Source organism: Rosa rugosa, chromosome 2, assembly GCF_958449725.1.
Source record: "Rosa rugosa chromosome 2, drRosRugo1.1, whole genome shotgun sequence".
NCBI classification, from domain to species: Eukaryota; Viridiplantae; Streptophyta; class Magnoliopsida; order Rosales; family Rosaceae; genus Rosa; species Rosa rugosa.
The window spans coordinates 70,117,524-70,144,238 of NC_084821.1; the positions used below are offsets into that span (position 1 = coordinate 70,117,524).

At 44.8% G+C, this 26,715-nt stretch overlaps 4 protein-coding genes across 4 annotated transcripts; 3 read left to right on the plus strand and 1 right to left on the minus strand.

Moving 5' to 3' along the window:
- Positions 1 to 16,985: 16,985 nt before the first annotated feature.
- On the plus strand, positions 16,986 to 18,245 carry LOC133733485 (uncharacterized protein At5g39570). The gene has a single exon (XM_062161116.1). It carries the CDS (start codon positions 17,155 to 17,157, stop codon positions 18,088 to 18,090), a length of 936 nt encoding a protein of 311 aa, XP_062017100.1. The 5' UTR covers positions 16,986 to 17,154; the 3' UTR covers positions 18,091 to 18,245.
- A 675-nt stretch (positions 18,246 to 18,920) lies between these two features.
- On the plus strand, positions 18,921 to 20,115 carry LOC133729797 (uncharacterized). The gene is made up of 2 exons (XM_062157374.1): positions 18,921 to 19,416; positions 19,509 to 20,115. Exons 1-2 carry the CDS (start codon positions 18,987 to 18,989, stop codon positions 19,562 to 19,564), a joined length of 486 nt encoding a protein of 161 aa, XP_062013358.1. The 5' UTR covers positions 18,921 to 18,986; the 3' UTR covers positions 19,565 to 20,115.
- Positions 20,116 to 21,481: 1,366 nt separating this feature from the next.
- On the plus strand, positions 21,482 to 21,918 carry LOC133731424 (small ribosomal subunit protein mS79 (rPPR3b)-like). Its single transcript, XM_062158799.1, has 2 exons — positions 21,482 to 21,577; positions 21,622 to 21,918. Exons 1-2 carry the CDS (start codon positions 21,482 to 21,484, stop codon positions 21,916 to 21,918), a joined length of 393 nt encoding a protein of 130 aa, XP_062014783.1.
- Positions 21,919 to 22,246: 328 nt separating this feature from the next.
- On the minus strand, positions 22,247 to 26,493 carry LOC133729801 ((3S,6E)-nerolidol synthase 1). The gene is made up of 6 exons (XM_062157378.1): positions 26,263 to 26,493; positions 25,919 to 26,174; positions 23,454 to 23,826; positions 23,129 to 23,347; positions 22,909 to 23,047; positions 22,247 to 22,808 (listed from the first exon to the last, which is right to left on the minus strand). Exons 1-6 carry the CDS (start codon positions 26,476 to 26,478, stop codon positions 22,269 to 22,271), a joined length of 1,743 nt encoding a protein of 580 aa, XP_062013362.1. The 5' UTR covers positions 26,479 to 26,493; the 3' UTR covers positions 22,247 to 22,268.
- Positions 26,494 to 26,715: the final 222 nt, after the last annotated feature.

Sequence of the window (26,715 nt, forward strand, 5' to 3'; positions counted from 1 at the left end):
GGTTGAAAAGATAGAATCAAAACTTCTGGGTGGTCACTTACATATTGGTACATTTGACAGAAAAAATTTGACCGTCTGAAATACATGTGGTCCAAAATACGTATTGCCTCAAGCTAGGGTTGAGATTAATCAGTCTCAAATTTGCATTGAAGTGAATATAGGGTTTTTGAATCAGAGGTTGATGCAATTCAGTTTTCACATTCACATTTTTTTTCACCCACCGGCCACCATTACTTTTAACTTCTAGCTACTCATCCACTTCATTTATATCCCTCACTTCAATAACCAGGGTTGGGGGATCTAAGAACGACCAATCCATTTGCCTTTCATCCTAGCTTCTCTTTGTTTTCTGCATGTTCTAGCTCTTCTGCTTCATTTGGTAGAGTTCTCCTGTCTGCCTCTGCCTTATTTGTGTACACTAGCTTTACAGTAGAAATTCATATATTAATTATTACCACCACCCTCTTCCTTCTATATCAACTGCCACCATATAAATATGGACGCCACCACAGAGTCAGACGAACGACGACGAAGAGGACAAGTCGACAATGGGTTGTGACTGTCCGGGTATGGAAGGTATGGGAAAGATGAATATAGCGGTGTTTGTGCTCTTTGATTGTGGCACCAACCAAGGGTTCTGATGCTCGGAATTGATCAAAAACCACAGTTAAGGACTTAAGGTGAAGGAGTCAAATTAAGATAAAACATTCCTCATTTTCACTGTATTTGCATATTTTTATATCTAAATAAAATTATAATTTAGTTGTACGTGCAAATGACGCATCTTAATCGCAATTCAATTTTCTTAGTATTTCGTCCCTCTATTTTTATATGTAAACCATTTAAAATTTGTTCTTTTGCCGAAAGTTTTAGTAAATCAACTATTCTTTGACATGATCTCCAACAATATACAAAAGTTATTGCAGAGAAGGATTTCCCATAGCCGCTACTCCTCTCCAAAACCCTACGACCTCCGGTTGAAATTTCGTTCTCGTCCGGCGGCGCCCGGATCGACATCGGGGTAGGCTTCCTGCCACACTACTGTCATGGGTTTGCTGCCGGACGGGAGATCTACTGCCCTTGGGATTGTCGGCGGGATTTGCTCGGGTTTCGTCAGAAGGTTCGGCTGGGATAGTGCGAAGGGCGTTCGTGCTTCACCGGTCTGGTCGTCGACTCATGCTGCTGGGTTCTAGATCGTTTGGTGGCCATGGATCTTGATCGATGGTGTGGGCGGTTGCAGGGCCTGGACTGGGATGGGTCTTCTGTGCTGATGCATGTTGCGACGGCGTTGGCTCGGCAAGGCTTTGGATCGCCGGGACGAAAGGGCGAGGCAAAGAGGAGCATGGCGACGCGGGTCATGCGACGTGGGTCGGGTGGAACTCGGCCGGATGGGTGCTGCACAACGGCGTGGTGGAAGGAACGAGGTGGACTGGCCCGAACCAATGATGGGCCTGATGCAATCCTTGGTGGACTCCCCTATTGGGCCGAAACTGTTTGGGCTGGGGTTTTGCCCTTGTCCAGTGCTATTTTGGGCTAGGGTTTAGGCTCTTGGCCCAAACCTATGTTTTTAGCTTTTTGTTTAATTACAATAAATTTCCTTGTATTAGGAACCAAACAAGTGTAGGTTTGGCTTGTCTATTTGCTATGTTTTTTCATAGCTTATAGGCTCGCTTTTATAGTGAGCGATAAGTTCAAATATAGTTGGTCTATCCTATGTACTACTGTGGCTCCTCCACGAAGCCTTGTTCTGGCCATTTTTATGTGTCAGCAGGTGAGTATGTAATGGCCTTCTTGGCATTCGCTATTATCAATGGAATTACCATTATTCAAAAAAAAAAAAAAAAAAATCTCCAACAATATACATGTTCCTTAGAAAAAGAAACAATTAAGAAATGGAGTCATAAACAAAACCTCATTCACCAAAAACAACCCTCATAAGAAGAAACGAGAAAAAGTTCATACGTTCACATTTTTTTGTCAAGAAAATTGTTTCACATTTGAATCTAGCAAAAGCAAAATGTGTGTTAAAGAGCTAGTTATAACTATTAACAAATAAAGTTTTAAACCCCAAGTTTCTTGATGGATATTTTGATTACTGATTGTACTTAATCCCGATCAATAAAGGTGCTTACGTTTCTCTTTAAAAAAAAAAAAAAAACTAAATGCGTGTGTCAAAGAGCTAATTACTATTAACAAATGATGTCATGAAAATTAAGAAGTGCAGAGGAACCCAGGAAGTTTCATGTCTTAAAACCATTATCCAGTTTGGAAAGCCAAAACTTTTGTTTGGCTCCAAAACCAGTTGGCTTGCAAACTGTCTCTTTTGAGCGAGTGATTGCGCAGGGGTGCCAGCACCGCGGGGTGCAGTCGTTGGGGTAGTCCCTTGACCTGACTTCTTCTTCAAGCGCTGTGGACGAGGAGAGCACCAACCTCGTCACAGGGTTCTTCTCTAGCCTTTCAGAAAAGGACTTTTGCCTTACGGATAAGGACTTTGGTCGTGGTCTCTTGCGTTCACCGAATCGATACTTAGTGTTGTAGACTAAGCAGAGCAATCACTGGGAAGTTGGGAGAAAGCACGGGTTGCGCTAAAGCGTGACTTTAGCTTCGCTGGGTTGCGAGGGCGTTACCCTTGCTTCGCTGGTAGTAACGGTGGCGGTTGCGCTCACAGTCGGCTCGCTGGGAGACTGGGACTGGAAGTGCGGTCGCCGGGTTGGTCTGGTGATGCTGACAGTCGGCTCTTGGAGAGACTAGGAATGGCGCACGGTCACCGGGTTTCAACAAGGTTGAAGGTTTGCTCCGGGGAGGCTTTGTAATCGCTAGGATTGATTGATTTGAGAGAGGTCCTTAATTCGTCCTTGAAACCCGGTATATATACCTAGGGTTTCTGACTGCTCCTTGTTGTAGAAGGATTATTGATTGAAGTTTCCTAATCGATCTCTGCTACTTACCTCCAATAAGGTTTCGTTTCCTCATGGATTCCGGAATGGGCGAAGCTGTAACCCAAACCATAGTAGGCTTATTTTTGGGCCGCAGGTATCGGCCCGCTGTGCTAGATCCACTCAAGGATATTGCCAAAATTACTTTTGGGCTCAAACATTGCCCCCCAGGCCTCGAAATCAGGCCCATGAAAATATAACTGATTGAAGGGGACTAAAACGACACGTTCGATGCTCGAAACGATGTCATTAATGAGGGTTGCGTCTTTTCACTCGCGAAACGCCTTTTTGTCGCATCGTTTCCCTCACAAAATCTCTTATTTAAATCCGCAGCCACTTCAGACCTGTCACATCATAAACTCTTTTAGTCTCCTAAACCCAGAAACCCTCCTTTGCACACATCTTCCTCTTTGAAACCCAGAAATGGCTCCCCCGAAAAAGATAGTTATCGATCAAGAAGAAGAACTGAATGAACAAGCCGCCCACTCTTGGGGGGCCAACATCGGTGCCAGCCTGATCCTCCAAACCATTATCCAGAGACCCCTGCTCCTCCGACTCTCGAATAACCATGCCGGACTGGGTCCAACGCCGCGAGATGCTTTCCCGGCCGACGCTATCGCCTTTTATGGCTTACCTGTTTGCCGCCCCATCCCGGTCCTCCGAAGGACTCCTGGGGATTTTACCAGTTGGAGTGCCCCTAACCATCGATCAAAAATAGGGCATTGGCCATCTTTTATCAGTGCGGCGGAGCTTTCCTGGTATCGTGAAGCGCGAGCTCGAGATCTGGCTCGCTGGAACGCAGCAGGTATCACTCATACTATCGATCTTTGTTTTAGTCTTCCATGCGGTGGCAATCGTTCGCCACTCGCTGCCTTTCTCTGTTTCTGGAATACCGCCACCAACACCTTCGACTTTCGATTTGGCCAAATGAGTATCACTTTGTTGGACATTCTCACCATCACTGGCCTACCCATAGATAGCGAGCCTTATCTGCATGGCCAATTTGACTCTGATACCTTTACTTCCACCATGGCCCAAAATGGTCGCAGCGCCCATAGCGGCTCCTATCCGCGGTGGTTGGCCTATTACCGCCAGGAGCACAATGCGACTGGCGGGATTGCTTTCTTGGAGTACTGGCTTTGTAAGTTTATCTTCTGTACTTCCTCCTGTAAGCCCACTGGTGCCTGGACCTTGCTGGCAACGGCTCTCTACAACGGCCGCCGCGTGGGATTAGGACAACCAGTGCTGGGTGCCCTCTATCGCACTTTGTATCAAGCCACAATGCATCCATTCGAGACTAGCATTTCTGGCCCTTTTTGGATTCTTGACTTCTGGATTCAAATTTACTTTCCATATTTTCGTCGCGATGACATCCTATTGCTTCCACCTGCTGATCAACTCCTGGGACGATGGCTCTGTCGGGATGAAAGGTACACATCCCCTCCTTATTCTGAGTGCTTCACATACTTGTACCTTCTGCACGAGATGCCATACTGCGATTTAGTGCTGAGTAGGAGATTCCCGGCTCCGCTTGAACACGGATTTCTCCCTGGCGCCTCGCGCTACAGTGATCGCGCGAGCTTGGCCTTTCGCCGCGCAATTTCCTGTTCTGACATCAGGATTGCCGCTGACGAACTTAGTTATGAGCTCTATGCTCCCAACCACTTCGCTCGCCAACTTGGCCTTGTTCAATTAGTGCCATTCCCTCTATACGATGCTTGGAATTACAATACTTCCTGGCGTAGACTTGGGCCCCTTTCTGGGCCTCCGCCAGCACAAAGCACACTCGTACTGGTTGACCTCCCTGACTGGGCTAAAGAGATCGACTCTGTGGATGGGGCTGAGGAAGGATATGAAGCATGGTGGGCAGAAGTTTCTGTTAACTGCTGGAGGCAACAGCATGATGAGTTATTCGCTGCCATTTTTGGGGAGCTGCGATACCCCTACCCTGCTGATGTTGATCTACTTGCTCGCGTCCCTGAAGATGCTGCACAAGTTCCTCCTCCTGCTGCCGAGCCGGCTCCGCGACCCGCGCGAGCCCCACGTCAGGCCCAGGCTGGCATAGTGATCCGCGAACCCCCTCAAGAGGTAAATATCCTGACTCGTGTTTTTGTCCTCTGCTCATTTACTCTTCCCTTTTAATTCAAAATTTTTCTATTCCAGGGAAACGCGCCATCCTCTGGCAGTCGCGCAACCAAAACTTCCCAGGCCACTGGCCAGTCTGGGAAACAAAAAGCAGTAATGACAGAGCCTGAAGACAATGAATCCTCTTCTGATGATGATGACTCGCAGACGGTAGGAAGACTTTTTATTGTTTAAGTAAAATCATACTTCTTCCACGAATCAAACTAATCTTCTGACTCCAACAGATCGCTGCCCTCTCGGCTCGAAAACGCAGTCGCTCGGATCCTCGCGCTGACCTATGGGCAGAAGATGAACCAATCGCTGATCGACCGGTAAGACATAAACCTACTCAGTACTTGTTAGCAATTTCTTTCTATTCTATGCGACCATGTAACAATCCTCATTCGCAGGTTCGTCATAGGTCCTCGAGACCAACTGAAGAAGGATCTTCAGCTGCTGGTGAAGGCACATCTGCTTCCCAAGCCCAAACGCCAACTATTGCGAACAACTCTCCACCTCCTGCGGGTGTTGCCAGTAATGCACAGTCGGCCTCGATCCCAGTGCAGATCATAGATGATAGCTCGCCTGAGGCCGAAGATAGAGTACCGCTACCGGGTGTTCCTCACGAGGCACTGAGCGATATACCTGTCCTGGAACAGGTAGCGCCTGACTCAATCCCTATTCCTAGCGAAGCTAGCCCAGAAGCAACCCCAGTGGTCGTTGAGCATGAGCCCCCAGCCGAGGAGGTATTTCCTTTAACCAATTAATCCATTATTATTTCCTGGCTTAATATTCTATTCTGACAATGCCTTCTTCCAGAATCCAAATGCCTTCAACACTGAGGCCGCTGAAACTGAAGCTGTAGAAGCAGAAGTTGCTGAGCCCGCTCTTAACATGGTTGGTCAGGAACCTCTTCCCCCTGCCCCCCAAGTTACTGAAGTTGGGGGATTGGGAAACCTTCCTGAACCAATGCCAGAGGCAGCACCTGTCGCTGACCCTCCTGAAGTTCCCGTCGCCGAGCAACCAACTCCCTCCACTCTGGAAAGGTTAGCTCGTGTCCTTGAAGTGACCCCACCTGGGGTCGTCGATGAAGCTAGAGAAGGCCTCCGTCGCTTCCTGGGTCCTGACATCCTGATTCCTGGTGCACCCGTGAGAGTTTTAGAATATTTGAGGGTACTTCTCCGCGAGGGAGCCATCACTGAAGATCAATTCAAAGAGGTCGATCAACTGCTGCAAAATCTCCCTCAAGGGCTCAATGAGCGGGCAGTCGCGAGCGCGCAGGCTAGGCAGACCGAGGCGCACTATCAGAACCTCACTCAACAAACAGAGACCGCACGCGATTTCTTGGGTGACCAAGCTAACCTCATCAGGGACCTGACGCTCGAAAGAAACCACTTGAGGTCTCAGATTCAGGCTCTTCAAGCCCGGTTAATTGACGTTACCACCAGGCTTATTCATGCGGAGCCTCAGTTGGAACAACCCCTCGCTGCCTTTGAGACGCTATCCCAGGAACTGGCTCAAGCTCGCTTGGCAGCCCAGCAGCCGCACAAGCTGCTGCGGATGCTAGTTTTCGTTTGGATGAACTTTTCCTTCGCCTGACCCATGCAGGCCGCAGACTTTTGGGCCTCTAGAATTAGGCCCATGTTTTGTATGAACAATAATATTATTATCAACTTAATATTTAGCCCACATTGCTTGGCCCAAATATATATCAACTTAACTCCTCGAACTGTTCAGCGCTTTGATTGCTTTTAAAACTGTTTGAAAAGATTGAAAAGATAATCTCGAAATGGAGCGGTTACCTCCTTGGAGACTGCCCCGTCTCCCACGCGCTTTCAATTATCTTCATTTCCGAGATCTTAGCATTTAACTCCGATTGATACGCTCATTGATGGCGATGAGAATATCACAACTAACCATCGTACGATCAAGGCCACTGAGACTGGCACTATAAATACCTGCACTCTGGGGAGAAGATATACACAAACGAATATGGGTTTCCCAGAAATAGCAACAAAATCTCTACTTCTCTTCCTCCAGTTTCTACGATCTTCTCCTCACGATATTAGCCTTAGCCTCAAATTCCTAGGCCTTATGGCTTAACCTCAATACCTGGGTAGGTCTTATGGCCTAACCTCAGGTCCAACCTCATGTCTTTGGTCTCTGGAAGTCGCGGTGAAACCCACCGGTTTCATTTAGACCAAAGAACATGTGGTGCTCCCGTAGCGGCGGAACCCGATTTTGAGGGGTCTCCTCTCTCAGATTGCCCGCGTGGAGCAGGAGGAAGAAGGGCGGAAGACCAATATGGGTCGCCTGTTCTTGCTCCGTAGCCTGCCTCCAGGGTCTGACTGCGTGACTTATGTTTTTCCCCTGGAGGTAGATGTGGTTGTGAGCCGCGCTTCTCTGTGAAGACCATCTCCATCCCGGAGGATAATCCTTCCCAAAAGGGTTGCGATGGATTATTTCCTTCCTTTTTGGTCCGGTACAGGCGGTAGCGGCTGCAACTCAGAGCAGAGGAGGCATGTGGGTGAAGAGAGGGAGAGTAGGAATGCCCGAGCATAGCCCCTTTGCTGCCACAAGATCCAGAAACTCTCAGTAGATCTGCAACTTTATGGTTTTTACTCTAAGCCACTTCTGGCCTTGTAAACCGCAACTGTAATTATTTTGATTTGCACTTTGTACTGCTTTTGGCCGCAAAGCCACTTTATGAATGAAATATTTTAACACTTTTTGCAAATCAAAGTATAAAATAAGGCCTCAGGTATAGGCCATTACATGCATTCTTAACACCATAATGTCAAAGAAAAGAAACATTGAAATTGAAATTATTGAAATTTTTGAACGAAAAGCCTCAAATAAGGCCTGAATGTATAGAGTGTTGCCCCCCTAGTATGCGTAGGTGAAGCAAGTACAGGATACTAAGGCCACAGGAAAGGCCTGAATATGGATGAAGCGAACCTGGGGAGACTAAGGTTGCCCCCCTGTCTGAGAAGAAGGTTGATCCGGTGGATCGTCAAACTCCCAAACACTAGGGTAGTATTTCTTCAGGAAGCGCCCGTTAATGGGATTGCGGTGGAGGTCGCCATCCAAATCTTTGAGGTGAAAGGCCCCGCGCTCCAGAATGCGATGAACAACGAAGGGTCCTTCCCATCGCGGAGTCCATTTACCGCGACCGGTCAACTTCTCGCCAAAAGGCAGAACTGCCTTCCAAACCAAATCACCCTCTTTGTAACTACGGCCACGTGTCCTCTTATCATAGGCGCGAGCAATCCTCTGCTTTTCCAAGACTAAGTTGTCCAAAGCTGCCAAGCGTTGCTCGCTGAGATCTTCGTGTTCTTGCCACATCGCTTGAACATAATCTTCCCCGATCAAATGATGCTGATCTTGGACGCGCAGAGACTGGACGTTGATCTCCAACGGTAAGATGGCATCATGACCGAACATCAGTGCATAGGGGGTCGTAGCAGTGGGATTTCTCTTGGAGGTACGATAAGCCCATAAGGTCTCATACAACGTATCGTGCCACTGTTTAGGGTTTTCAACAAGCATCTTCTTGAGCAAGGTGATAATGATCTTGTTACTGGCCTCTGCTTGACCATTGGATTGGGCATAATAAGGTGTGCTGTGGACGAACTGGATGCCCAAGTCCGTGACAAGTTTCTCTACCTCACCGCCCATAAATGCTGCCCCCCTGTCTGAGACCAACACTTCTGGAATGCCGAACCTGCAAATAATATTCTGAAAAATAAACTGGCGAATGGTAGCGCCGGAAGCTTCCTTCAAAGGTTCAGCCTCAACCCACTTCGTGAAGAAATCAGTGGCTACAATGATGAACTTATGCTGGAGTGAGGAATGAGGGTGAATCATTCCAATCAAGTCCAAAGCCCAGCCTCTGGCAGGCCAAGGTTTAATAATAGGTTTCATGGGAATATTGGGAATGTGCTGCACTGGACCATGCGCCTGACAGTCTTGGTAACCTTTCGCGAACGCGATACAGTCCTTCAAAATGCTGGGCCAATAATACCCATGTCTTTTGATAAGCCAACGCATCTTGGGGCCTGCTTGATGGGCTCCACAAACTCCTGTGTGCGCTTCGCGCATCAACCTCTTGGCTTCGCTGCCATAGACACAGCGAAAGTCTACGCCATCTTCCCCACGTCGTCGCAGCTCGTCACCTCTGAGGAAATAATTCAAGGAGAGAAAACGAGTCTTCCTGTCTGCTGTAGGGTCTGGGTTCTTGAGGTAGTCAATCAGCGGAATGCGCCAATCGACGTCAATAGGCTCGAGAACCGCGACAACTGGATCATCTGGTGGGTCAGGCCGCGCGAGCCACGAAGGCAGTGTGCGGCGCTCGACCTTCAGGATGCGCTCGCGAACGCCATACTTCAATGTAATGCCTGTAGCCAATTGAGCGAGCTCATTGGCCGCAAAGTTGCGCTCACGGGGTATGTACTCCAAATCCGCCTCATCGAATTGATCCAGAAGCTCAATGGCGCGATGCAAATAGGGTATAAGCAAAAGGCTTTCACACTTGTACTTTCCTTGGAGCTGATTGATTATGAGCAAAGAGTCGCCGTGTACCTAAACGTCCCTGACTCCTAACTCTAGTAGAACCTCTAGGCCAATGATCAGGGCCTCATACTCTGCTTGATTGTTTGTACATTTGAACTCCAACTGGAAAGAATAAGAAAAACGATCGCCCGCGGGATTCTCCAGTACAATCCCTGCTCCTGCTAACGTTTCCGTTCTTGAACCATCAAAGTATAGTGTCCAGGGCTGCAAGGAGACTGTGGCTTGATACCGAATAGCGTATTCTGGGATGCGCGCTAAATCTGGCCGAGTTATGGTTACAGCCGCGATTTCTAACTCCTTCACTACGGGGATGTCCAAGGTAGGGTGGTGTGCCAGGAAATCTGCGATAGCCTGTCCCTTTACTGCCTTTTGTGGCACGTACTGAAGCGAGAATTCAGATAAAGCCAATACCCATTTGCCAATGCGGCCTCTTAGAATAGGCCGTGACAACATGTACTTAACCAAGTCAGTCTGAGCGATGATGCAAGTGGTAAAGGACAACATGTAGTGGCGCAGCTTGCATGCGGAGAAATACAATGTGAGACACAGCTTTTCCATCGGAGTGTACCTTGTCTCGCAGTCTGTGAATGTCCTACTAAGATAGAATATAGCATGTTCGACACCGTCCTCATCGTCTTGGGCGAGCAGGCTGCCAATGGAAGCCTCAGCTGCTGAAATATATAGTTTTAATGGGAATCCAGCCCTAGGAGGAACGAGCACTGGTGGGCTCGCCAGGTAGGCCTTGATTTTATCAAAAGCCTCTTGGTGTTTACGCTCCCAGACGAACTCGCTCTGGCCCTGTAGCTTCAGTAGAGGAGAGAAGGGCTGGATCTTACCTGCAGAGTTAGAGATAAAGCGTCTCAAAAAGTTGATTTTACCGAGCAAACGCTGCAACTCTTTCTTCGTGCGTGGCGGGGACGCGTTGATGACTGCGCTTGCTTTATCTTCAGGGACCTCAATTTCCCTCTGATGGACAATGAACCCAAGAAAGTCTCCTGCTTGAACCCCAAAAACGCACTTAGCGGGATTCATTTTAAGCTTGTGCTGTCGCATTCGCTCGAACACTTTCCTGAGATCTGTGATGTGATCCCCTCTTTTCTGAGATTTAACAACCACGTCATCAATGTAAACCTCCAAAATCTTTCCAAGGATGTCATGGAAGATCAGGTTCATGGCTCGTTGGTAAGTCGCGCCAGCGTTCTTCAGTCCGAAAGGCATAACCACATATTCAAAAGCGCCCGCGAACCCAGGGCAGCGGAACGCGGTTTTGTGTCTGTCTTCTTCTGCGACCGGAATCTGGTGATATCCTGCAGTGCCATCCATGAAGGACAATAATTCATGTCGCGCAACGGCGTCGACCAACATATCCGCGACCGGCATGGGGTAGACATCCTTAGGCGTAGCAGTATTAAGGTCTCTATAGTCTACGCAGACCCTCATCTTGCCATTCTTCTTGCGGACAGGCACTATATTAGATAGCCACTGATTGTATTTGGCCACCCTGATAATGCCTGATTTATGCATTTTTTCAACCTCCTCCTTGACGAGGATTTGAGTTTCTGAATTCATTCTTCGCGGTTCTTGTTTCACAGGCCTCTTGTCAGGGAGTGTTGGTAGCTGGTGGCAAACCAAGTCCGGTGACAGGCCGGGCATATCTTCATACTTTTCCGCAAAGCAGTCTTTGAATTCTAGCAATAAGTCGATAAGCCTCTGTTTCTCGCTAGGCTCTAGGTAAGCGCTGATAGCCACTTCCATGGGCTCATCTGCTGTCCCGAGATTAACTTTCTCGGTGGGATCTCTGACTTTAGGAGGCGTGTCGTCCAACGCTGCCGGAGCGAGCTGAATCTCCACCTCATCCCCTTGTTCCTGATCAGAGAGTTCTTCGTCAATGATTTCCAAAGTCGCGATTCGCTCATAGGCCTCTTTTTCCACTAGATATGATGATAATCTTTCGTGCAGCGAGTGAAGGGCCTCTATCCCTTCCTCTGGAAGGTCGTAATCCATTAATCGTTTAAGGGTTTAGGCACAGCGTGGCCAGGCCTTTCCAAGCCTTCTTTTGCGAGCGTAAGCCCCCACTGTGCCAGGTCAGAGGCCGTCACCCCTGTGGGGCGGCCTTTGTCATCGAGGCCACTGACTTGCAATGGAGCGATAGGCTCCAGATAGTACCTGGCATCTACATAGTTTGCGGAAACTGGGAATGGACGAGGATCCGCTTTGATTACCTCAGCTTTATTTGTCTCCCTGTTCCACATAATGAGTTCCTGATGGAGGGTTGACGGAACACAGTAGCTCCGGTGAATCCAGTCCCTTCCCAGGATAGCGCTGTAGGCCGCATAGCAATCTGTCACAAAGAAAGCGTAAACTCCTTCTGCTGGACCTACCTTGATACGCAAGAAAAGTAATCCCAAGGTCTTTGTCACAGTCCCCGCGAAGTTCTTGAGAGTGAGGGACGTGGACTGGATTTTCTCCTTCTTGATTCCAAGCAAGTGCATGGTCCGAGTAGTAATGACATTAACAGCAGCTCCAGTATCAACCATAATCTTGCTAACTTTGGTACCGCCAACGTCCGCCGTGATGTATAAAGGTCTCATGTGCTGGACCATAGCAGGCGTTGGCCTAGTGAAGCTCATGAAGAATTCTTTACCGTTAGCGTCCTCTGTTTCCAGACAGACAAACTCTTCTACCGGTGTTGGGACTGCTGACTTGATCTGCAGGGGTTGCGTATTACTTTCCTCAGCTTCTACGCATTCCTGAGCAGCGACCGGTATTACGTATCGCGCTGGGAGCACATAAACCATATTGCAGAACGTGTCTAATTCACCTACGTCGTCCTCCAGGTTGAGCTTGGGTTCATTGACAGGAATAACCGTGTTGAACTGTTTAGCCAACCTGTCAACTAAGGACTCCTCCGTGAGGCCTTTTATCTCACACTGCTCCTGCTCCTGAACCACGGGAGCGCGTTCAGGAGAAACTGATTGTGGTTCCCTAGCAGAATCTGAGGGAGTAACTACTACACTCTGGACTTTTTTAGGTCTCCACTGTAAAGTGTCGGTAGTCCTATCCTTGCCCCCCAGTCTCTCGAAAACTGAAGATTTGGGCTCCGGTTCATCGCGAAACACACGGCGCTTGATGTGCGGTCGCTTGGACGGCGAGCTCTCCTTTCTGGCTGGTGGAAGTGTTCTTTCCTTGGTAATTCTGCAAAAAACACTGGGCTCAGAGGCCTCTATCGCTGAGCTCGCTTGCTTTCGCAAACTGCGAGGGGCCACTAATGGCTTGGCAGCAAGTGCTTCCATTTCCTTCTGATACTGCTCAGGCGATTTGACCAGTTGCGAAAGTTTGATCAGGCCCTGGTCTAGAGCCTCGAGCACGCGCTTGGCTTCTCCAAACCTGCGCTGCAGTTTTCGCTTTCTGGAAGGGCTTATCTCCACTGCCTTCCCTTTCTCCCTGGTGTACCACTTCCCTTCCTTGATAGTAGCGGTTGAAGCAGGTGGTATGTAGGGTTTTGTCAGAATGTCTTTGTGCTTGTTTGTAGCCTTCTCCGCTGTCTGCTGATCAACCGGAGCTGCCCTCAGCTTCTTAAACAGATTGGAGTCCTTTGTAGGTGACCCCAAGTATTCTTTTCCTCTCGGGCTGGAAGGTTGATAGTTTCGCGATGGCGAGGCCCACTTGATAGGCGGGAGAGAGCCAAAACGAAATGTCTGCTCGACCGCTTCATGCGACACTTGGATGCCACATTCTTCCTTGCAGCGCGAGCATAACACTACGGGTGAAGCATGACCAAATGGTTTAGCCTTCTTCTGGGCAGGGGCCTCGTTAAGCTCTTCTTCTCCCCCCTTTGTGTTCAAATCCAGGGTTGTTTTCCTCTGGTTTTGCTTGGTCTAGTTCACATTGACCATGTTGATCCCAGTATCAGGAAAAGGGTTTAGGTCAACAAGCGCTGCTGCAGATACTGGAGCCTCCACTTGAAGACTACCGTTATTGAGCCATACCTGAATCTGGTCCTTGAGCTTCACACAGTCAGCTGTATTATGGTTCCACAAGTTATGGAATTTACAATACTTCTTTCCTTTCAGCTGATCTGGTCGAGGGAAAGGTCCAAAATCGGTCTTCACCATTTTCGCGGCGATCATCTCATCGAGAATCTCGTGTGCCTTGTTTGCATCATATGTGTATGCCGCAAACTCAGGTTTAGTGAAGGCCATCGACTTGAGCTTGACAGGTTCCTTGGAGATTTTCAGTTGCTTCAAGGCTGGTTCTTTCTCCCTGTCAGTTCATAAGCGGCGATGTCGCTCTCATCTTCCTCATCATCCTCCTGAACCGAATCCTCACTGTGATAGTTATAGTAAGGGTCATACGTAGCCGGCTGGTAGCTCAGGGCCGCTACGGTGCGATTTTTCCCTGGTACATATGTCCCTCTAGACGCATTCTTTCTGGCATCGGTTTCTCTGAGGAGATGTTCGAAGCTTCCCAACTCTGTGATAAGCTCTCCCATTGACTGAATCATGCTTCCATGCTGCTTCTTTCGCTGGCGCGGCTCTAAGCCTTTGATCGCCAACTTGATCAACTCTTTCTCCGGCAGGATCACATTCAATTTGGCCTTCTGAATCTGGAAGCGCTGAAGGTAGGCCACAGCGGACTCCGTGGGTTGTTGGGCCATCTGGGTGAGAGAAGCCAAGTCTACCTTAGGCTCTGTGGCCCCAAAAGTCTCTCGGAAGAGCTTTTCCATTGCAGGCCAATCTGCCACAGTTCCTGGTCGCAGTTTGGAGAACCATCTAAAGGCAGCCCCTGATAGAGAGGTGCCAAAGATCCTGCACTTGAGGATGTCATCATTCTGGTACTGGCCGCATTGTACCCGGAACCTGGCCAGATGAGTTGCCGCATTCTCAGAATCCTCCCCTGAAAAGGTAGCAAATATGATGTTTTTATAGCCCCTGGGGAAAGGCGCGAGCATTATGTGCGGTGGGAAAGGTCCCTCATAGACCCCATCCGTCTGGGCCCTAGGGTTTGCCTGTCTAATCATCTCCTCTACCTCATCTCATCTCACATATTCTGGACCCGGAGGAGGAGGAGGTGGTATGGCCGCTGCATGGCAAACAGGCTGCACAGGTATTGCTTGGTTTACAGTCGCTGTCCCTTCTCCTACGTGCACGACGCGAGTTGTAGCGGGTTGTTGAAGAGTCACTGCTGGTGTAGACATCTCTTTTGCCAAAGCTGTTATCTTGATCGGGTTGCCAGCCTGGTCAATCCCATAATAGCTTCCTGGCAGCTCTTGATACACATTCTCTGCCCCATCGCTGTCGTACTGAACGAACACAGCGGGGTCGGACGAAGTTTCAACACTTCCTGATGCCTTTTGCTTCTGTCTGGCAGTCTGTCCACTTGATGGCGCGGTTTTTTCCTTACTGCCGCCAATAACCAGAGCTCGCTCCTTATCTCTCACTTGCGCGGTAGCAGCGGTTGCGGCAGGTATAGCTGCAGGCGTAGCTGTACTGCTGCTACCCTTTTCCCGCTGATTTGGCTGCACATATTTACCTGAACCAGATGGTTGGCCCAGGGAACCAAGGATAGCGCTAGGATCTCCTAACGTCTTATTCAACACTTCTTTAGCTTGGTTCAACTCAGCCCGTTGCATGGCCACCTCGGTTGCGAGAGTTGCTCCATCTTTGCGAAGACCTGCCATATCTGATGCTGTTTGCTTGGTATGAGTCGCTAGAGCATCAATGATCTTTTTCTGCTGCTGACTTTGGGCATCTGCGATGCTTATAGCTTGAGCTTTTAATGTACTCTCAGTTTGCGACATCAGTTGCTTAGTTTCCATAGCTTGTTGGGAAATACGCTGGTTTATTTCGCGTAAGATTCTATCTGTTTTCGCGTTCTCCCTTTTCAGATCAGCAGCCATCTTCTTGCGATGGTTTTCAATGTTTTCTGAGATGATCGCACATGCAACCTCGACGGTCGCTCCCTCTGGAATAGGCTTCTCAACGAAATCCTCTGATTCTTCACTCTCCACTGTATTGGAGGCAGGGTTAGCGACAGGCTCACTGGCCTGATCAGCGATGACAGTTTGACCCTCAGTAGCGGTCGAGTGACTCTCTCCCTGTTCAGTTGACATATCGGAGAATTGGGAGCAAAGAGAGAATTTTTGAAGTACTTGTTCTTCTGACAGACCACGACAATCCGCGCGAGGATGCGGTTTGTAACTAGAGGTCTTGTGTTTTGAGCAGTTAGCGTAGCCCTTTTTGTAAGGGTTTTCGCTTGACTTCCCAATGGCTAACGTTCACGAAGAGACACTTAGTTGGTCCCACTGGGCGTGCCAAAATGTTTGGCTCCAAAACCAGTTGGCTTGCAAACTGTCTCTTTTGAGCGAGTGATTGCGCAGGGGTGCCAGCACCGCGGGGTGCAGTCGTTGGGGTAGTCCCTTGACCTGACTTCTTCTTCAAGCGCTGTGGACGAGGAGAGCACCAACCTCGTCACAGGGTTCTTCTCTAGCCTTTCGGAAAAGGACTTTTGCCTTACGGATAAGGACTTTGGTCGTGGTCTCTTGCGTTCACCGAATCGATACTTAGTGTTGTAGACTAAGCAGAGCAATCACTGGGAAGTTGGGAGAAAGCACGGGTTGCGCTAAAGCGTGACTTTAGCTTCGCTGGGTTGCGAGGGCGTTACCCTTGCTTCGCTGGTAGTAACGGTGGCGGTTGCGCTCACAGTCGGCTCGCTGGGAGACTGGGACTGGAAGTGCGGTCGCCGGGTTGGTCTGGTGATGCTGACAGTCGGCTCTTGGAGAGACTAGGAATGGCGCACGGTCACCGGGTTTCAACAAGGTTGAAGGTTTGCTCCGGGGAGGCTTTGTAATCGCTAGGATTGATTGATTTGAGAGAGGTCCTTAATTCGTCCTTGAAACCCGGTATATATACCTAGGGTTTCTGACTGCTCCTTGTTGTAGAAGGATTATTGATTGAAGTTTCCTAATCGATCTCTGCTACTTACCTCCAATAAGGTTTCGTTTTCCTCATGGATTCCGGAATGGGCGAAGCTGTAACCCAAACCATAGTAGGCTTATTTTTGGGCCGCAGGTATCGGCCCGCTGTGCTAGATCCACTCAAGGATATTGCCAAAATTACTTTTGGGCTCAAACAACTTTCTTCTTGGCTGTTATAAAATTTTGATCACAAGTAGTATAATCTTCCTTCCACTGTTAATTGGATTTGTATTGTTCTATCAAACTATAGCATGACTAGCAATTTAGCATCACCCAAGGGCCAAACAGAGGTAACGTTGGATCCGTTTTTTCTTATGGGACCATGAATGACAGAGACAAGCCACCAACAATAACGAATGGAGTGACTTTAGTGCAGCCTCCACATGATGGCATACTGGCACGACTCATCCACTTCTAAATCCTCCAAAGTCCAAACCCCACCGAATGAACGAAAAGAAATTCAAAAATCCAGTCTTTCAAGCCAAAGTTCTCAGCTTTCCAATTCTCAGTTCATAGTTCAATAGATAAGCTCTGTGTGGATGTAAAATGGCCTACTACAGCTCCAGCTACTATCAAACTGGTCATGATGATCATGGTGAGTATTACTTAACCTCTTATGCTCATAACCCTGATGATTCTGCTCCAATTTCTTATTCTAGCTATGAAGATCCCAGCTTTCAGAACTTGCTTGAATATCAATATCCAAACCCAACTCCATATTATCATGCCAATTACCACTCTGCCTCTGTTTACAGCAACCCCATTTCGATTCAATATGACCCCCCAAAATTCTATGAACAGAGTTATGAGACTGGTGTGACTCAGTTTCTGATATCCTACTCTGTTTCCCCTGAGTTTAATGACCCTGAAATTGATGATTATGATGATTATGATCCAACACCTTACGGTGCTGGATACAACATTGATTCACAGTATGGTAAACCCCTTCCACCTTCAAATGAAACTTGTTATCCTCGCGGCGGTTCGTCCTCTCCTCTTGATCTAAAACCCCCAAATCTCAATGGCGCCATTGTTCCAGTTAGTGTTGGTGGTAATGAACCAATTGCTGATGATGAGCAAGCAGCAAAACCCATCAAGGAAATTAGCCAACCTACTAAGGAAGAAGAGCCAAGGCAGGTACTTGCAATTGAGAATGGGGATGACACTAAAAGCCAGGGAAAGACTAATCAAGGTGAGGTATACAATTCTGGGTCTGTAAGTGGGAGAGGGTTATATGATCGAGTGCCTAGTGGGTATGGATTGGAAGCCATGGACATGTGTGAGAGTCTATTTGGGTACTGGCCTTGTCTGGCTCGTGATTTGAGGAGATCGAATTGCGAGCCAGGCAATGACCTGCGATATTCTTGTGAAGGAAGGTATGAAAATTCATGGAAAGGAGCTGCAGATTATCTATTTGGGAGCTCAAATCCATATGGGGGAGAAAGAACCACTTATTATGAGTATGAAGACTACCGAGGATAATTAATTGTCCACAACTTATTTGGACACATCTTTTCTATTCTGAATCCAAGTGGAGCCTGTAATTTCTGGTCATTAATCTTGATGCAACTTGAATAATTATGTTGGTCATATTCTTTTTCATAGTGCTTTTTAATGGATTGTTGATATTCATTGCATTTTCTTAGATCTGATAATGACAATGGTTAAGGCATGGCTGTGACTTGATTGTTATGCTGCCCCAAACCTTCTGATGCATCAGTATCATCTTGCTTACAAAGTAATTAAACTTACGCAGAAAAAATGAAAAATATCATTATGCAAGCAGTGTAGGTGTAGCAGAGCACTCTCCTACCAGCTCACTTATAGATTTTCCGTAATGCGAATTAGTCTAGTCTCTTTTCATTACTCAAGAATATTCTAAAATGAGATAACATTCCAATTTTTTCATTATATATAGTTCTCAACATATAAATCTCTCATATTCGTGACAAAATGACCAAGTGGAGAGATAGTGGCAAGTAATGCGATGAGACTTGAGCGACTAGTGCTACATAATTCAAGTACTCGACCACTTGCAAAAATAGTGCCAAGTAACTTCGCTTTCAATTGATTATGATCTTGCTAGGAAATGAAACTTATGATTTAACTAGATCATAACCACAATTCTCTACCCTCTCCCACTATTTTGAAATTAATTTGGACTAATATACAAGACTTGAGCCAATCAAGCATTTTACATTAATTTTGGACTTCTTGCTTATTAATCAATTACCTTCTCATTGTAACAAAAAAAAAAAAAAAGATAAGAATTAATTACCTTCTCATCGTAGTTTCCGAAATAAAAACCTTTAGGTCTCCAAACCTCAACATTGAAAACCCCAGACACCTTCACACTCATCTCTGTCCCTTCTTTCACAATGTCTCTGACACCCGTATCTCTCTTCACTCTCTCTCTCCTCCTCCTCCTCCTTCATCTTCCTTCCACAGTCACCTCATCTCTCCACAACCTCCTCCAGAGCCAAGGCCTCCCCGGCGGCCTCTTCCCCAACAACGTCAAGTCCTACAATCTCGACCCGATGGGCCGCCTCGAGGTCCAGCTGGACTCTTCTTGCATGGCCAAGTTCGAGAACCGGGTCTACTTCGACAACACAGTCAGAGCCAATCTCAGCTTTGGTGTACTTAAAGGCTTGGAGGGTCTGATTCAAGAAGAGCTGTTTCTGTGGTTACCAGTCAAAGGAATCTCAGTTAGTGATCCATCATCTGGTTTGATTTTGTTTGATATTGGTGTTGCCCATAAGCAGCTTTCTCTTTCTCTCTTTGAAGACCCTCCTCTTTGTAACCCTCAAGGTAACTCCAAATTTACCATCTTTGTTCCCCAATTTGCGTAGATTGGTGTTCTTAATTTGGATTAGAGTGTGATAGAATTGAAATTGATGCAGGGGTTTCACTGAAGGAGGATGTGGTGAAGAACACTGGATTTGAGGCGCAAAGATGAGAGAACATCAGTCTATTTCGTTGACAGATAAATTTCTGGCTCTTGTTTCCGTGTGCTGTTGTTTTTGTATTTAATGGAAGATTAATGTTGATAGAAGCTAATAGGGTTGTAAAAAGTAAAAGATTTGGAATCAAATGGTAGAACTTTGGAATTCTGTTCCTTCTGTTGGTTGTGGTATTTGTGATACTAGGTCTTATCTATTTGTGCGGTATTTGCTTGAATACTTATGGTCTTCAGCTTCAGTGCAAGCATGAAGTTTGGAATTTGGATTGAAGTTAGTAATTTGGATTTGAGTCTGTGGCTAAGGAAGTTGCCAGAGTTATTGATTTCGAAAGGAGGATGGGAGAAGAAAACTGGATTTCGGACCCAGACATGAGGTTCTTTCAGTGACAGATAGCTTTATTCTTCTTTTTGTGGTGTGTTTTGGTTGTAGTGACGGAAAGGGGGGTTAATGTTCAGTGTTCATAGAAGCTCTTAGGGTTGTATAAAAGATATACTGAGTATGATATTTGGAATCAAATGATAGTCTTGGAGTATGATGGTTGTGAGTATTTGCTTCTGAAGTTCTGATATTATGTCTAGTTTATCTCAATAGAGCATGACAATGGCCAACCAACCCAATCGGAAGAAGCATTGAAATGAAAATTCATGTTCGTAGTTTGGGTTTGTGCAGCCACCAGACTATTAATGGATATGGAGCTGTAGTTTTCGCATACCTTCATTACCAGTAATTTAGACTGCTTACCAGTTATACCATCCAAAACAGTTTCCCATTTCTTTGAATAATATATCATCTAAGGTGCTGCATAATATTGTCACCAGGATTGTTATATGCCACCAACACTATGATTAAGCAGTATGCAACTTCAATCTGAAATCTGTTACTTTGATTGATTCAAAATGAATATATGTGAGTATATATTTGCTCTGTATGCCAACAATGATATAGCATCAACCCCTGGTTTTGCTCAACTGCAAGTGTGACGCAATGGAGCCTCTGAAATCATGCATTAAAGTTTAAAACTTGTATTACCTTTGTATTATCTGTTCAGTAAGCAGAGATTTAATATCAAGTATGTTCATCTATGACCTTGCTGTACTTTGACTTAGCATTAGGTTTTTAAGTACCACAGAATAGGTTTCTGAGTTTTTCAGTGAAACTACTTCTGTTCTTCTCAAAGAATGGCCTTTACCAAAAGTTTGTTCCCATCGTCTTTTCTTCTCTACCTTCATCTCCAATGCAGCATACTTATCTTCTTTCCACGGCTCTGTCTAGCGCCTCTAGCGAATGATGCTTCCATCTCAAAAACCTTGTCCCGGAGGATGTTCACATTCTTCTGCAGCTCCTGATTTTCATACTTGCAATAGTAATAGCCGGTACTAATGATCCTTGTATGAGGAACCTGTCACTGAGCTTCTGTCTCCTCCTCCTCTCAACATGCAGGTTTGAACGATTTATGATCCTTGTTGTTGTGTCTCCTTATACCAATCCCGGTTCCTCCGTTGCCTTCTTGATTAGCAGTGATGTATAACAAGTCTTTTTTGTTCATTTGTACTTCGTATTGGTGGAAGGAAAAGTAATCAAATTTTATATATCTCAACTTAGACTGTTAACCAAGTTATAACGTCTAACACAGTTTGCCATTTCCTTAATCAATATATAAAATTGATACATAATAGAGTCTTAACAGAAAGACCAGGACTTCAGTATGAACTTCAAAGGAAAATTAACATATAGTACCATACCCAGGACTTCAGTATGAACTTCAAAGGAAAATTAACATATAGTACGGTATGGTACTTCATTACTACTGTTAGTACTAGCTATATCATATAGCCTACATGCTATTAACGATGTCCAGCATCAATTCCCTGGTTTGCTCGACTGCAATCGTATTGCAATTAATGTGGGGTCAAATGGTGGAGAAGAATGTTGTTCCTGATATTAGGAGCTACAATGCTAAGTTGCTGGGATTGGCTTTGGAGAAGAGGAGTGAAGAAGGGGCTCAATTAGTTGAAGAGTTGAGGAGTATTGGAGTGAAACCTGATATGTTCAGCTTCAATGCCGTGATAAGGGATTTGTGAATGAGGGGAACTTGGATGAAGCTAAGCGGTGGTATGGTGAAATAGAGAAGAGTAGTTGTGCTCTGGATAAATGGACTTTTGAGACGCTTGTTCTCTTCGTTTGTGAGATGGGTGATGTGGAGTATGCTTTTGAGCTCTGCAAGGACATTTTCCAAAGGCGCCGCCTTGTGGGTGCAGCATTGTTGCAGCCTGTGGTGGATGGTCTGGTCAAGGCCTCCATGATTGAGGAGGCAAATGAACTAGTCAACCTTAGGAACACTAATTCCTAAAGACGCGCGTTTTAATCTGAAGTGGCCTTCAGACGAATAGGGCCTTTCGTTTCTCTCTGCTGCCCTATTTTGTATGTTGAATTCTTTTCTGTTTTGAAGCACAAAAATGTAAGGTAAACATAGAACTCTTTTGAAGTGAGAGTTCGATCAATTTTCAGTTTTCATTTTTGTTGTTTCAAATAAGCATTCTTAGTAACATACGAATTTCTATAAATGCTGGACAATGTTTATTCTTATTCAGTTTAATAGTGAAATTGTCTCGAACATAAACTTGTAATGCAGCTTATGGTTCTTGATGGTCTTGACAACCATTGAGGTTTAACTCCAATTCTGGAAGTCTTATGCTCTTATTACATTGATACAGTCTCATACAACATTGATTTCATATACTCTTTAAGAGATGGAAGGCATTGGTTGCCATCATAGTTATACATCAGGGGGACCATTCTTGCGAGATTAAGGGAAGCTGAAGTGAATGTTGCTGGAAATGGATTAGGAGAGAGCAATTCTCTGTTCAGTTTCTTCCATTCATCTGAAATCATATTAACAGTCTTTTCTCGTGCCTCCTCAATGGAACAACCTTGATGTTGCTCTAAGTAGCACCTTACATACGACCCATCATTCCCATCCTGGTTCTCATCCTTTGCACTTCCCAAGTCGTCCCAAAGTCGAAGAATTGTTGCTGTGGACGATATAATAGCTGGAGTGTCATTCAAAACCTCCACATTCTGTTTGGTTATGTTTTGACCCAAGAGAAAAAGAAAGTGGACTACAATCACAATTACCCCAGAAGAAACAATGCCATTCTTCAGGTACTCTTCTGACTTCGGCAGCTTCCCAGATGCGAACCATTTTGCTTCCACCAAAAATGCATTGCAAAGACTCGCCCACTGCAACAAAATGAATGGCCTCAATGTAAACCTTCTAATGCAAGTACAAGATTTTAACGATAATCCAGTTAAATGTGGTAGATTAGTCACAGTTATATACCATCTTTTTCAAATATTGCAAGGGGTTCCATCCATGCCTCTTATAGACCTTGTAGCTGAATTCGTTGGTTATATCATCGAGAGCCTTGAGGCATATCTTCATGTAGTCTGGTAAGTGGTCTATAGCAGTAATATCCCATCTGTATATATGCAATAGTTTGTTCATAAATAATGAATTGGTATCAATTCTAAAATTTATTTCATCATTGATGAGTATATACCTATTAACAGCTTCTGTGAAGAGAATGAGTTCATCAAGGGTTCCATTAACATCAAAAATGTCATCTATCAAATAGATAAATGAGATGGGTTTTGTGAGCTCAACCCTCTCCTCTGATAACTTTGGATCTGTTAGGCATGCCATGGCCCAAATGTACCATTTCAGTGGTTGGTCTCTCGCAAACTTCAGTTCCTTAGCCAATCCTAGCTCCTTCCACCATCTAAAATGTCAAAAATAGTAAAATATCAAAAATAGATGCATAATGAAACTACGTATCTACTGTGAGTTAATGTATCAATGTCCTGATGAGTCATTGTCAAACTTACTTGGAGATTTGAACTATTTCATTCTGGTGCAGGGACTGGACCATACTGAAATCTGTTTTTGCTACTTCTTTTAGCAAATTTAACCATGTATTGGTGCCTTGAGAAGTAACAAAAAACTTCCTGGCCATGAATGAGGCCAAGGTTTTGTGATGAGGATTCTCCAATGTATTGCCCACAATTCTGGCTTGATGATGATCAAGATGTGACAAAGAGGTCTTTAGCAGATGGCCACTAAATTTTCCAGCTTCAAAAAGTGTATCTTCTCCTTCTGTACCTAGCTGTGAAGCTTCATATAAGCTCATCAATCCCTTGATGTCTTCACCCAAAGCTTTCTTGAACATCCCATTGCTTTCCTTGAAGTTGTTAAACACATCTGTATCAAACACTTGGTACTATTAGGCATGAAATCACCTGTCCCCAAATATGGTGTCCCAATTCTGTCACTTCCATATTTTATTGACACTTGTCCCGACTACTAACCTACTCTTAGAGCATCTTTAGCAGACTCTCTATTTTGGCTCCTTAGCTATTTTAGAGAGCATGTTTAGCTCTCCATTATAACTTTTCGTTATCTCGTTATTAAATATAGAGAGTGAGATGATGCTCTCTATAATTTTAAAACATTCATTCTGAGTGATTTTATGTAATTTATAAATACATTTAAACTATTTAGTTTTCATTTGAATAATAATATAAATTTAAAATTAGTTAAAATAGAGAGCACTGATACAAACGTATTTCTAAAGTGGATAGTCAAAATGACTTTTTATCTACTTTGGCAAAAATTTGAATAAAAAATGGCTAGAATTGCTAAAGATGCTCTTAAGGGCAACTCCAACAAAGGGTTTCATGCCAGATTTTGTAAAATTATAGGACTTTTCATCTCCAACAAGGCTTTTGGGGGGAGCTGGTCCTAGTATTATAGGACTTCGGCTCATCCCAAGTCTTAGATATGAGACTTTTTCAGAACCAAGACCCGTTCACTGTAGATGGGGCCACCAAGTGGGTTGTGACAGCCTAATTTTGGACGAAATGTGTTGGGAATGCACGTTGAAAGAGACGCGCGCACAAACTTAAGGAGAAGAAGGGCGCGCGCAAGCTTAAGGAGAAGAAGGGCGCGCGCTACAGTGAGCTGGAGAGAGAAAAGTCAGCTGTAGTGGGGCCCGTGGGCCACGAGCTGTCCCTTACTGATGTAATTAATGGCTCCGATCCGTCGATTTTGAATATGGACGGTACAGATGTTGGGCTTGTGTTTTTTTTTTTTTCTTCAAAAGGATATATTTTCAATCTGTGGGTTGAGATTTGAGAGAAAAAAAAGATCAACGGCTCTTATTAAATCGAGGGTTATTGATTTCATTTGTAACCAAATTTTTTTAAAAAAAAAAAATTACCAGAAAATGGAGGAAACAGTGATTTTTAAGAAATTCTATAAATACCAACCCATTCTTTTCTTAAAAAAATTAAAATTAAGATTTTTACTTTATTTAATTAAATTAATATATTTTTAATATAATATTCATAAACATTATACTCATATTTTATTTTAATCAAGAATAGTGAAAATAGCACCCCCATATAGCACCTCATTGTTGAAGATAAAAATTGAGTCATATATGAATAGTGCAACAAGGGGTGCTAAAATGAGAATAGCACCCCCAAATAGAACATATTGTTAGAGTTGCCCTAACTCTGTTAACTTTACTAAAAAACTAAAATTAAAAAAATATATATTAAAGAAAAATAATATATTTTGACACAAACCGAGGACCTCTTCTTCGCCAGTCGGCCAGTCTCCACCATTTCATAGCACAGAGCCACCAACCATGGCATACATGTTTCATCAAAACTAATTTGAGCAAATTGAAGAAAAGGGAAGAGATTGAATTGCAGCTCTTCATGATTTGGATCTCATATTTTCAAAGCAAGTATTTTGTACCCAATTTTCTATAGTCACCAAAATCAATTGTTAATTTAGCATTCTCTCTCCAATCTAAAAAAGATAGAATACACGCTTCAAAATCAAAATTTTGGATTTATTTAAAAAAGGAGATTGAGGGATTTAACATGGGTTTGCTGCGGAAAAAAAGAAGAAGAAGGAAACTTCATTTGGATAGCAGCTTTTGGGTTTTGATGAGAAAGAAAGAGTTCAACGACTTTTGGGATTTTGATGAAAGAAAGTTCAACCTCGCAGCTTCTGGTTTTGACGAGAGAGAAAAGAAATAGTACAGGAAAAAATTAAATTTTTTTTTTAAGGGGACGTAAACGGTGTTATGTTTCTGTTAGTAAAGAAATTTGTGGCGAAATATAATTGGTGGGACAGGTTTGGGATAGGAAAAATAAGGACAGTTGATTTCCTTCCGGTACTATTATACATGCTTTACAACTGTTTTCATTCATTAATTAGTATTGTCACATAGTTTAGTGAACTAAAATTAGTGCAGTAGTACCCCTGAAATTATACTTACCATCAAGCACGAAGTAACCCTGTTGTCTCAGTAGTCGAAAGCGAAGTGCAACCTCATGAAGATCATCATGGGCAGACACTATATTCATCTGCTTGTGAAGAATTTCATCGATTTCTTGTTGAAAGTGGTAATCGATGCCTAGCCGTTGAACAGCATCGATCACATTCAAACCTTCAAGGGCATCTAGCTCTGCTACATTTCTCAGTACATGCCTGAATAACTCCAGCTTTTGAGAATGTTGAACAAAAATGTCATCCTATAAAGAAATTAACAGAGTGAATTAACTATGTTTAGTGGCTAGCATTATTCAAAGAAACGTACGTTGACAAAGCTCCGAGAATTACCATAGTTTTAGTATGCTTAGTTTCGTAGTTAATCAGTTCTATGGGAGTACTAGAACTGGAAAGCAAGCTAAGATCTTGGGCAATGCTCCATTTTTGAGAAGTAGGCTGCTTTCTAGGTGTAGGCTGTATGTGGTTAGAGTGGCTAACATGCGAGATTTTTTTGGGAGCAATTTGAGGATTGAAGATTCTCAAGAAGGCCCGAGAACACGATGCCATTTGATATGTAAATCAGCACCAAAGGAAGAGGGAGATATTTACTTTCGCTCTTCTTGCTCTTTTGTTTGTGAATTAAGATTTGATAAGTTATCAGAAATGTTGGCACTATATATATAAGACCAGTAGTTCCAGCAACGACGGGGGTGCGGACCCCACCCTAGCTTTGCGGCAAATATGTTTTATTAATTAAACATACATGATTCCGCCCCTTAATTTTTACGGCAAACTTATGTTAAC

Bases quoted from the DNA above. Each gene is read 5' to 3' on its own strand.
- LOC133729801 (XM_062157378.1), bottom strand. From the start codon at position 26,478: ATGGCATCGTGTTCTCGGGCCTTCTTGAGAATCTTCAATCCTCAAATT. The intron at 26,175-26,262 runs GTAATTCTCGGA...ATTTCTTTATAG, and splicing joins CTAAGCATACTAAAACTATG to GATGACATTTTTGTTCAACA. The intron at 23,048-23,128 runs GTATATACTCAT...GCATATATACAG, and splicing joins TTCACAGAAGCTGTTAATAG to ATGGGATATTACTGCTATAG.
- LOC133731424 (XM_062158799.1), top strand. From the start codon at position 21,482: ATGGTGGAGAAGAATGTTGTTCCTGATATTAGGAGCTACAATGCTAAG. The intron at 21,578-21,621 runs GTTGAAGAGTTG...TGATATGTTCAG, and splicing joins GTGAAGAAGGGGCTCAATTA to CTTCAATGCCGTGATAAGGG.
- LOC133729797 (XM_062157374.1), top strand. From the start codon at position 18,987: ATGTCTCTGACACCCGTATCTCTCTTCACTCTCTCTCTCCTCCTCCTC. The intron at 19,417-19,508 runs GTAACTCCAAAT...AAATTGATGCAG, and splicing joins TCCTCTTTGTAACCCTCAAG to GGGTTTCACTGAAGGAGGAT.
- LOC133733485 (XM_062161116.1), top strand. From the start codon at position 17,155: ATGGCCTACTACAGCTCCAGCTACTATCAAACTGGTCATGATGATCAT.